We start from the raw sequence: 11471 nt of genomic DNA on the forward strand, positions 1-11471 counted from the left end.
AGCCCTGCCCAGTTTTTGCAGGAGCCCCTAGAGTCACCTCAGAAGGGGGAAGCATGTGCTCTGCCTGCCCATCTTTTTCTCCTATCCTGGGGCCCCAGAGCAGAGACCTGACTTCCCCCCCTCCCTGTCTGACTCTAGAAGATATGAGGGGCTCAGGTTTGCAGGACGGAGCTCCCCACTGTGCTATGAATGCAGAGTATGGTTTGGGGGGGTCCCACAGGCATTTCACGGTGCCCCTTGCCTTACAGTGGCCTGGACAGCGCCTCCTGCTTCCAGGTGGTCTCCCTGATGAAAGGGCTGGCGCAAGGAGGGCGGTCCATCATCTGTACCATCCACCAGCCCAGCGCCAAGCTCTTTGAACTCTTCGACCAGGTACATGTGGTGATAGACCAGGTGACACCAAATCCCAGGGACTCACAGTTTCCTGGCAGTTCCTGGGGGTGTCTTCATTTTTGAGTGGCCTTAAGTGTTATGTTTCATAAGACTCTGGAGTCATAAGCAGCTAAGGTGGCAGGGCGGGAGAGGGTAGAAGGAGCTGGCCGGTATTCTCCCTCTGGAGCTGATATCCGGCGGAGGGGTCTGACATTGCTAAAGCTTTTCCACCCTCACCCCTGTAACAACGGGAGAACACTTGTTTTACAGAATTGAATGGCAGGTTATCATATGTGTACAACACCATTTCTTTTATAAATTGTAGGTTTTGATATTGTAAGCAAAAAAAAAAAAAAAAAAAAGGCCCAGGGATGAAATGTGTACAGCTTCAAGATTTTTCCTAGCAGCTGGTTGGTGTGAGGGGAAAGAAAAGCAATATAATACATGTCCATATGATATCTTCCCTGTCTTAAAGTTCCCTTTGAACTTCAGCATTTTGGGGAGGTAATATAAAACTCTCCTGAAAGAAAGAGAAATTGATTGTGGATGGGTGGTTGGGTAGGTGGGTGGGTGGATGGCTGGATAAATAGAAGGTTGGATGGGTGGTGGATGGTTGGGTGGATGGTGGGTGGATGGCTGGGTAGATAGGTAGGTGAGTGGGTGGGTGGATGGAAAGATGGGTGGTTGGATGGAAGGTTGGATGGGTGGTGGTTGGATGGGTGGATGGATAGGTAAATGGGAGGGTGGATGGATGGGTGGGTGGGTAGTGGATGCATGTGTAGATGGTTGGGTAGGTGGGTGGACAGAAGTTTGACTGGGTGATGGATCGAGGGGCTGATGGATTGGCAGCTCCTGTTGCTTTACAAAGGAGGACGAGGTTGATGTTCTCCCTCTCCTTACTTTTTTCCAGCTTTACGTCCTCAGTCAAGGACAATGTGTGTACCGGGGAAAAGTCTCAAATCTCGTACCATACTTGAGGGATTTAGGTCTGAACTGCCCAACCTATCACAACCCAGCTGACTTTGGTAAGTAGAGCCTTGACCCGCTGGAGGGGAAAGAAAGGGGCTGTTTTCCACTCTCGGTGGGTTTCTGCGTTTACCTGAAGCCCCCAAATCTGGAATTCCTTGAATCCACATATGGCTCAACTCCCATCCTGTGGTGGCACTTCTAAGAACAGATAAGAGTTTTCTTTCTTCCAGAGAAGATATCTGGGAGCTAGAACAAGGATGCTGTGGTTAGGAGCCGTGTTTCCTAATGCTTTGCCGTACTGGGTATCTGATTTAAAGGAAGGTATTTCTGAAAATAAATAACCTTTAAAAATAAAAAATGACCCTTTTACATTGATGAACTGAGGTCTTAAAATGTGGATTTAAATTTCCACCAAACAGAACAAAAAAGGGGATGCTCAGAGTCCAGAGACCAAGTTGATGGTCTGAGCTCCGTCTCCTGAGTTGGAGGTCCCAGGGTTGGCAGCCCAGTGCGCCATGTCTCGGCCCTTGAGAGGCAGGAGCCCACACCTGCATGCTGGAGTTGCTCCCGGGCACCTCCCCTGGCCATGCCCTCCAGGGCGTTGATGCCGCTGCTGTGGCCATCACTTTCCCCCCACCCGCTGGGGCTCTGGGCCCAGCACCTCTCCTCCACACCATACCCCATACACCTGTCAGCAAGCCACACAGCCTCTCCAGACCGTGTCTCCAAAACCAATTCTCCTCCTCCACCCAGCTCTGCAAGCCAGGGAGCCTGGCATCCCTCTTGCCTTCTCTTTTTCTCAAGCTTCATATTTACTAGACCGCCAAGTGCTTGACACCCCCCACCCAGTCGTGTTCCCCCACCTCAGCCCCTGTGCTGGGGTCGAGTCTTGGCCAGCACATTCTGCCTGCCCATGTCTGCTGCAAGGAAGCCCCACAGGCTGGTTGGCCTAAAACAGCAGAAATTCATTCTCTGGCAGTGCTGGGGCTGGAAGTCAAGGTGTGGGCAGGGCCGTGTTGCCTCGGAGGGCTCCAGGGGAGGGTCCTTCCTGCCATTCTGGCTCCTGGAGGCTCCAGCATTCCTGGGCTGGTGGCTGGGCCTCTCCAGTCTCTGCCCTTGTCCTTGCATGGCTTTTTTTCTCGGTGTCTCTGGATGTCCTCTCCTCCTCTTGTAAGGACACCAGTCATGGGACTCAGGGCCCACCCTAAATCCAGGATGATTTCATCTCAAGATCCATAACTAGTTATATCTGCAAAGAGCATTTTCCAAATACAGCCACATTCTGAGGTTCCAGGTGGACATGAATGGGGGGGACCCTCTCAATCTAATGCACTCCTTCTCTGTCCCAGCCATCAGTCTTTCTCATCCAGATGTTTCTCCCCCAAGCAGCTGGCCACAGCACTGCTGGGATTCCATATCTCTACAACATCATCCCCCAAATTGTGTTCCATGAGAACATGGTTCCCAGGCCAGGCTCTATCTTCTGAGACGTGGGTCATGACAGAGAGGGGGCACATAGTGGACAGGAAGGGGCCGAGGGAGAGGGAAGTCTCACCTAAAGAGAGGCTTCAGTGTGTTTTGAAGGCAGTGGATGGAGCCAATGGTCATCACACACTTGTTCCCCAGAGAGAGAGAGCAGGTGGGGGCAGGGACCACTGAGCAGGGGCAGAGTGGGGAGGTCCAGAGCTTGCAAAGAGGAGAAAACCTAGGGGGTAGGAAACCAGGCACACGGGACTGTGGGAAGGTCTCAGGAAGGTGAGAGTATTCCCTTCTGGCAGCTTCTCTTCCCTCTGCGTCACGGGAGAGAGGGCGGGAGGGGAGGGGAGAGTGGCCGTGTGGAGCATGGTGGAGCATGGGGTGGGAGTGAGCAGGTGAGCCAGCCACGCTGGGCTCGTGTGGCATCACCGATGACGACGTTCTCTTGTGGCAGCATGTCCTGGTTTATGACAGGATCTAGGAGGGCTCGGGGAAAGCAGATAGCTGGTGTGGCCAGAGGGCAGGGCCAAAAAAATCGAGGCCGGTGACTTTGGGTTTCAGCAAGGATGTTAGTGAGGGGAGGGGCCGTGGGAAGGAGGCATGGGAGATCGCAGGTCGCGGTGGGAGGGAGCGGCAGTTGTGTGGGGTGTGGAACCAGGGGCCACAGAGAGGCCGTGGGATCCAGAGACGGGTCTGGAGGACACGCTCCCTGGGGATCAGGAGGTGGGGCTGACAGTCCCAAGCTGGCCAGTGGCTCTGGGCCCCTCTCCATGGTGCTGAAGCTCTGTCTCTGCGCCCATCGCTCCCGCTCCCTGTGGAGCCCAGAAGGACACGCAAGCCCCCTCTTGCTCATCCCTTGCCTCCAATCCTGGGGCTTGAATGCCCGAGGCAGGCATTCAGGAAACATCACTGGGTGAATAAGTTAATAGACGCACGAGCTGGTTACCTCTCAGGCTCCCTGGCATCACCATCTGAATTTGCATTTCTAGGATCCTGACATGATACATGGCCTTGCTGGGGGTTTTAGAGCTGATGAAATATTGGTTGCAGAATGAGCTTATCCTATCATGCAGCATCCATATAATCCGTTAAAAGTACTCCTGCGAGGCTCATGGCTGTATCGTTGCAAAATGAACAAGGCCTGGGCTCACATTAGTGACGGGGGCTCCTCCCCAGGGGGGCCTGGGGCTGACCCGTCTGTGTCTCCCACAGTCATGGAGGTCGCGTCTGGCGAATACGGTGATCAGAACGGCCGCCTGGTGAGAGCCGTCCGGGAGGGCATGTGTGACTCTGACCACAGGAGAGAGCCCGGGGGGGATGCCGAGGTGAACCCTTTTCTTTGGCACCGGCCCTCTGAAGAGGTAAAGCAGGCAAAACAATTGAAGGGGTGGAGAAAGGTAATGCAAAGCTCCGGCCCCCCCGCGGGACGGCTGCATGCTGCGCCTTGCACCCTGCCGCATGGGGGCTCTTGCTCAGCCAAGGGGAGCTGTGTTGGGGCTGGCGGCTCATGTCCCCCCGTTCCTGTGTGTGCCCGCAGGACTCCACCTCCATGGAGGGCTGCCACAGCTTCTCGGCCAGCTGCCTCACCCAGTTCTGCATCCTCTTCAAGCGGACTTTCCTCAGTATCATGAGGGATTCGGTAAGGCTGTTGGCCAATGTCTCTGAGGGCAGAGGGGGCTGCGGGGTCACTTCCCTGTTAGTTCATCCTGACTGAGCTCTCAGGCTGTTTTCCCTGCATTTGCATGGGTCAGCTTTCCCTCTGTGATGCTGCCGTGACAAACACTCCCCAGTGGCTAGACAGGAAATACGCAGGTTGCACTGCGGTCATGTGTTGGCGGCTGTGGCTGGTGGCCCCACCCTACGTGTCTCATCCTGGGACCCAGAATGGAGACACGGCTCCTTTTCTGGAACATGGCAAGGGCACTGTAAAAGTTCCCACTGGAGGTGGCAAACCCTCTCTTGTGCTCGCGTTCCTCTGGCCAAGCCCAAGTGGGAGGGTGCTCCTCTCTGAAGGAGGCCCTGGGGCACAGGGCGCTGGCAGGTGCACAGAGCCCGGTTGGGGAGGAGGTGGCGAGAGACCGGGAGCCGTGATCCTGTCCACCCATCACAGTGGACAATCTGGCAGGCTCCCTGCTGAGGAGAGCTGAGTGCCCAATGGGGCCTCTGGGACTGCTTTGACCGCTGGGGGCCTTGTCGCTGCTCAGGCTAGAGCACTCTGGGGAGGGGCCTCAGCTGTATCCGTTCTCTGCCCCTCCCAGCACTGTCCCCTCCTCTGAAGGCAGACTGCCCTTCGCGCCATTCGTGAAGGTGATTTAACAGAGGATAGCAAGTGCTTCTGTTTTAACAGCAGCAAGCTGCTGTGTGTCTGTGTGTATGTGTGTGTCTGTGTGGGTCTCTGTGCGTGTCTCTGTGTGACAGTAAACTGTGTGTGTGTGTGTGTGTGTGTGTGTCTGTGTGTGTCTCTGTGTGTGTGTGTCTGTGTGTGGAGGGGGACTGGGGCTTGTTTTTCTGGAGGAGAAATCGGGGGCCTGATGCCTCCGAAGGCCTTGGCCTCGCGGTCTTTGCCCGACCCCCACGCCCATCAGCGAGAACCGTGTCTTCCCCCAGGTCCTGACGCACCTGCGGATCACGTCTCACATTGGAATCGGGCTCCTCATCGGCCTGCTGTATCTGGGGATTGGGAACGAAGCCAAGAAGGTCCTGAGTAACTCCGGCTTCCTCTTCTTCTCCATGCTGTTCCTCATGTTCGCGGCCCTCATGCCCACCGTTCTTACGTGTGAGTGCCTGACCCTATACCCACCTGCCAATGGGGGACCGAGGTCATGGCTCGCCCAATAGATGAGTTTTGTGACACAGAACATCTTGGTTTTTCGAAATATCACTTTCTTTGTTGACAGAGACTATCGTATTTTCTCTTAGACAAGAAAATACATGCCATGTTTAAGCCAAAGGAATTAATCACTAATGGAGAAACTTGAGCATTGTGGAAAACTGACGAGAGAGATTTCTAAAAAGTTGTCTAATCTGGAACCCCTCGAATCTTACTGCTTAACTGTTACCTCATTCACTTATTACGCCCGCCTGCCGTGGCAGGGTTTGTGAGTGAATAAAGCTATTCTAGATGGACTTCCATGGTTCTAGATGGTTTGCAGAGCACGCTGCCCTCACGCACTCCAGGCTGACAGTAAACCCCAGCATAAAACTTGCCCCAGTGTCGCCTCCCTGAATGGCCCTGCATGCTCAGGACTGGGGGATCTTGCCCACGGGAGGAATCTCACTGGTCAGTGTCGAGCTTAGCAGGAAACACTTGTGCGAGTCACTACGATAATGCTCCGTATCCGAGTAGATGTTCTCCGCTCTTCGACTGTCCGCCCGGTGACCCTTCGGGTTAGAAACACGGTCGGCAGCTTGTCCAGGCTGGTGAATCGTTCCGTGGGTCTTAGCTCAGTGTCCGAGTGCCCCACACACTGCAGGTGCGCCTCGCAGCCCCCAGCACGGCACGAGCACGCCTGGGGGGACGTCCAGCTGGCGGGCTGTGTCTGCCTGACCCCTTTGCCCTCCTTCTGTCTCCTAGTTCCCCTGGAGATGGGAGTATTTCTTCGGGAGCACCTGAATTACTGGTACAGCCTGAAGGCCTACTACCTGGCCAAGACCATGGCCGACGTGCCTTTCCAGGTGTGTTGGTGAAGGGGCAAGGGATCTCCGTCATTCCCCGTGGAAGGGGCAGGAGACGCCCATTTCCACGAGGGGTGACGGACGCTGTGCTTGCAGATCATGTTCCCCGTGGCCTACTGCAGCATTGTGTACTGGATGACGTCCCAGCCGTCCGACGCCGTGAGGTTCGTGCTGTTCGCGGCGCTTGGCACCATGACGTCCCTGGTGGCGCAGTCCCTGGGTCTGCTCATTGGAGCCGCATCCACGTCCCTGCAGGTACCAGCTGAGGACACAACACGGGGAGGGGGGCTTCCTTCTCCACCTGGGCCAGTGAGGCTGGGAACCTCCTCCCGAAAATGCCTCCTCCTAATTCTGCCCCGACTTCCTGGATTGACTTCACCAGGTCGATGCCCAGGGAAGGAACCTCATTGCCATGGCTGGTCAGGGTTGGCACACTGACAACAGCAGGTGCCCTTAGGTGGCCCTAGTGCCTGCCAGGCGCTGTTCCCAGTGCTTTCTGCATCATAGCTCGTTGAGCCCCAGGCAACCCCCCACCCCGAGCTGGGGTGGCGCTATCCCCATTTCACAGTGGGGGAGACTGAGGCCCAGAGAGGAATCATGATCTGGTCAGGGTCGTGCCGCTGGCTCGGAGACCAAGCTCTCAATGCCTATGTTTTGCTGCCGCTGAGGGATCCACCCTGCCATCCCTTGGCCCCCCACCGGCAGCCTGTGCCCCGGGGCTTCACATGCCCCCCAGCCTGCCAAACCCATGTGCTTCTACAGCTCCTGCAGGGGTGGCCTCTCTGTCCCCCAAAACAAAGCCACACTCTGGTGAATTGTGTGCACCCCAGGCCTTCCACACACGCCCCTCCCCTGCCGCTGGGTGTGATGGGCTCTCCATTTCCGTCTTCAGAGCCCACTGCCAGTGATCGCTCAGCCTCCAGGGCGGTCCCCTCGTCCGTGGATAGGCATAGCGATGGTGTGTATCGGATAGCCATGGAACACACTCAGCCCCACCGACGCCCCAAGTGCCCAGGGAATGGTGCTCCTTGCCCCTTCCTCCCTCGGACACAGCAGCAGCACCTCCAGATGCTGTCCCGTGGCCTCATCGCCATTCGCCTTGGTCCCTGCCTCCTGCAGGAGGCTCTCTCTCTTCGCCCTCCCTCTGCTGGGGCCCCCTGATCTCTGAAGACGACATCCCCGCCCCTCCCTGCACGGACACAGGCTGCGGGCTGGAAGACAGGGGCTCCTCAGTGCCGTCCTGGCCTTGTGTGAGCCTGGAGCCCTGGCCCTTTCCCAGCTGCTGGTGACTCTCCCCAGACACATGGGATACGGCCCCCAGGGGACATGAGGAAACCACCTGCTGCCCCTGAGCACGTCCCCTGTGTGTCCCCCCAGGTGGCGACCTTTGTGGGACCCGTAACGGCCATCCCCGTCCTCCTCTTCTCGGGGTTCTTCGTCAGCTTCGACACGATCCCAGCTTACCTGCAGTGGATGTCGTATGTCTCCTACGTCAGGTAACGTGTGTGGGGTGTGAGCGCTCGGGGCTCCGTGTGGACAGAGGGAAAGGACAGAAGCCACTTCTTAGCCACCAGCTCGATGCCAGCGTGATGCTTGCACCATGAATCCGAGACTGTTGGTGCCTTTCAGTTTTTCCTAAGTCTCGTGTGTCCGCACCCTTTCGAACACACACGCACACACACACACACACACACACACACACAAGGATAAGATAAATACTAGGAGTTTGTGCCTTGAAGAAGCCATGGTGGGCCCCTATGTTCTGCCCATTTTGGAGAGGGCCATGTGGGGGCGTATTTCCACCTCACGAACCTCGTCCGTCTCTGGAATGAACAGCGCTCGTAGCAAGGTTCTGACTCTGTATAAATCCAGTGGAAACCAAGTCATGTTTCAAACATCCTAGTATCTTTGAACAAGAGCGTCCTGGCCCCCGGGCACTGCAGCGTTCGGACCTCATCCTCTCTGCTCCGGGTCCTGGCGCGTCGGCCTCCCCGGCAACGCCCATCTTCAGAGCGCTTCTCCCCCAGCTGTGGTGATTCCATGTGACACGCAAGAGCCAAAGTCGGGAACAAGCTTTCTTTTTCTAGAATGTCAGTTCAGACCCAGATGCATTGTTCAGGAAAACAAAATCAGAACAAAGCACCGTACAGAGTTTCAGCGGTCTGCGTGTGCTTCAACGCCAGGAAATCAGAAACCCACGTCTTTCTTCTCAAAATTGGCGTTTTTGTTCTGACACGATAGGGCTGGACCCGCGTGAGAGATGGTGCGGAAGGGTTTTATTGAAATGCTCTCTAGTCCTTCAAAGGCTATCAGATCCTTTATTATATCTAACTGTTAAAAAATATGCTCTATCAGGAGATCAAAGAGCCTTCCCGCTCGTTTCCCCACTGAACAAATACCTCCCCTTCGTTCAGCTTGGTGTTGTGCAAAGAGGCTCTGCAGGAAGCAAAAATCGGGAAAACCTGAGCCAAGCCGTTGGATGCGTTTGTCTTGGGAGGCTGCTGGGAGGCTGGGAAGTATTTCTGTGAAGACGGGTCTCAGGGAGGGAGGGGGGCCGCCCTGTGGATCACGGACGGGGGGCCCTGTTTCCCTCGGCAAATGGAGGCAGGCGCGAGGGCGTGGGGTCCCCTGGCCGCGAGGAGGGCCTTGCTCACGGCCGACGCCTTCCTCCCCAGGTATGGGTTCGAAGGGGTCATCCTGTCCATCTACGGGCTGGACCGAGAGGACCTGCACTGTGGCATCGATGAGACGTGCCACTTCCAGAAGTCGGAGGCCATCCTGAGGGAGCTGGACGTGGAGGACGCCAAGCTCTACCTGGACTTCATCGTTCTGGGTGTTTTCTTCATCTCCCTGCGCCTCATCGCCTATTTCGTCCTGAGATACAAAATCCGGGCGGAGAGGTAAAAACACCTGAGTGTCGGGAGACATGGACATAGACATCGCGGCCCAGGGTCCCTTGTAGGGCCGCAGAGACAGCTGCCACCCAGCCCCTGGCGGTGCGCTCGGTCCGCGGGCATCGTGCTGCCCGTCCGCGCCCAGCCGGCTTGGCGCCTCTCTCCCATCTCCCTTTCTGGCTTCACCTGGGAAGAAGATGTAGAAAGGTGTCACATCCTTGTGCAGAATTTAACACCGTGGCGGCCGAGCCCGGGAGCGGGCAGCAGAGCAGCGGCCGGGAGGCCGGGGAGGAAGGCCCGGGCCAGGGGCAGCCCGGTCTTGTGCCTGTCGCTGTCGTCCTACGGTTTTGCCTCCTCCTCCGGGGAGAAGTCAATTTCCAAGCCAAAAGCCGATAACTCTCATTCATTTTAAGAAGCTGTATCTTTTTAGTACTTGTTCAAGGAAATTATTCAGGGTAAATAACACACTTTGCTTAGAGACGGGGGGCTTAACTAAGGCGCAGAGCGGGTCTCATTTTCAGGCAGAACTTGGGAAAGCCGCGGGCGCGGTCCCCAGCAGAGAGAAGTCTCTGGGGCTGCACGCGTTCCAAAAAGTCGTACAGAAAGCTGGAGGGTGACATTGGCCAACCTTCCCAAAGTCTTTTCTTCCTACCCACCCCCCCACCCCGTGCTGCTTATTTTAAGCAAAAATATATTGTTTATTTCTTCCTAACTTTCTAAACACCTTAATATCGCCTAAAAATTCCGCCCGTCTAGAGGATGAGCCTTGCTGGATTTTTGCACATGTCCCTCTCCTCACGTAGCACATCAGCTACGTCCACGGGAGCGGGGGGAGCCGGGTGGATGGCAAAGCCACGGGGGCTGGGGAGGGTCTCGGGATGCCGAGAAGGGAGCTGCCGGCAGTGGGGCAAGGGCGCCCAGACCTCACGGCCTGCAAAGCCTCGCAAGCAGCCGTCATAGTCCGCGTGGCCCCAGCTCCTGTGGCTTGGTCAGACGGTGCGCAGGGTCGTGGGCAAGGCCACCTCCCAAGCCCCGTGTCTGTGACATCCTCGCCTTCTCGGTGCTGGGCCCCTGTCGATGTCACAGACCAGAAGCTCCTTCTTCCCAGTGACGGAACCACAGAGTAAGAGCCCTGTGGGGCAGGAGCGGCGGGCGCATCTGCGGAGTAAACGGCCTCTGGCTTACGCACGGGCGCCGTGAGCCTGCCGGCCTTCGGAGGCCGTGCGACCGCAGGGGGAGCTCAGAGGAGGCCAAGGAGGGAAACGGAGTCGCTCCCTGCTTGGAATCTCACGTGAACAATAGCGCTGCCTGGTCTCCAAGGTGCTGGCAGCTCTAGAGGGGTCTTTGACTCCTCAGTTCTGTTCCCAAAGCTTCTATTTCCCAATTTGATAGAATGGAAAGAGTTCCAGTTTTACTCACATGCAGATTTGACTTGCAAATGCTTGGCGATCCTGTTTCACCCTTGGGTCCTTTGAGGTAACCACACTGGAGTGTGTTAAAATGTCACTCTGACTTTCACTGTTCTGTACGACGGTGGCATTACCTTCCAGATTAATCGTTTACCCAGGACCTAACTTAGGCTTTAAAAAGAGTCTTCATTTAGTTTCAAGACAGATTTGCCTGCAAGACGTCACAGGTGGGAAGACCCACCTAGGAACAGCCTGGTGAAATGCAGGGGGCGGGGGGTGATGGCTGTGATCCCGCCTCCACCTCGCAGCAGGTGCGCTCAGCACTTACAGGCCTCTTCCCCTCTGTGACCCTGCAAGGATGGGCTGGCCTGGAGCCACACTGCAGGGCTGAGGCTCCTCCCCATCCCGCTCCTGCCCCCGCCAACACGCAGCTCATCTCCTGCACTGACAACCGTGCCATGTCTCGGCCACTTCAGAAAGAGACAGTGAGATCCCTCGAGATTGAAAACCTGGTTTCCAGTACACCTGTGCCCTCAGAAGGGGTCATTTCCCAGGAGGTCATGGTCCCCGCATTTCAATTTTCCAGTTAATAAATTCATTCATCCCTTTAATAGACGAGGAACTGAGTAAGGGGCTGATCTTGGGGGACATGAAGGCTGTCGGCTCCTTTAAGGGA

The 11471-nt window shown here is 56.3% G+C and overlaps 1 protein-coding gene across 3 annotated transcripts in view; it reads left to right on the top strand.

Moving 5' to 3' along the window:
- ABCG1 (ATP binding cassette subfamily G member 1) overlaps nt 1-10098 on the top strand; it is a 69509-nt gene extending 59411 nt beyond the window's left edge. For 2 of the 3 annotated variants that reach the window (XM_045774156.2, XM_045774154.2), the window contains 9 exons: nt 249-372; nt 1283-1397; nt 4030-4214; nt 4355-4456; nt 5425-5593; nt 6392-6492; nt 6589-6747; nt 7870-7988; nt 9168-10098. In XM_045774156.2, coding sequence (XP_045630112.1) covers nt 249-372; nt 1283-1397; nt 4030-4214; nt 4355-4456; nt 5425-5593; nt 6392-6492; nt 6589-6747; nt 7870-7988; nt 9168-9396 — 1303 coding nt within the window. In that variant the 3' untranslated portion in view covers nt 9397-10098. The remainder of the gene's footprint in view (nt 1-248; nt 373-1282; nt 1398-4029; nt 4215-4354; nt 4457-5424; nt 5594-6391; nt 6493-6588; nt 6748-7869; nt 7989-9167) is intronic. The other variant, XM_045774155.2, reaches the window with a different exon arrangement.
- The last annotated feature ends 1373 nt before the right edge of the window (nt 10099-11471 follow it).

This window comes from Ursus americanus, chromosome 4 (genome assembly GCF_024610735.1).
Source record: "Ursus americanus isolate L20-20 chromosome 4, mUrsAme1.1.p, whole genome shotgun sequence".
Classification (NCBI taxonomy): Eukaryota; Metazoa; Chordata; class Mammalia; order Carnivora; family Ursidae; genus Ursus; species Ursus americanus.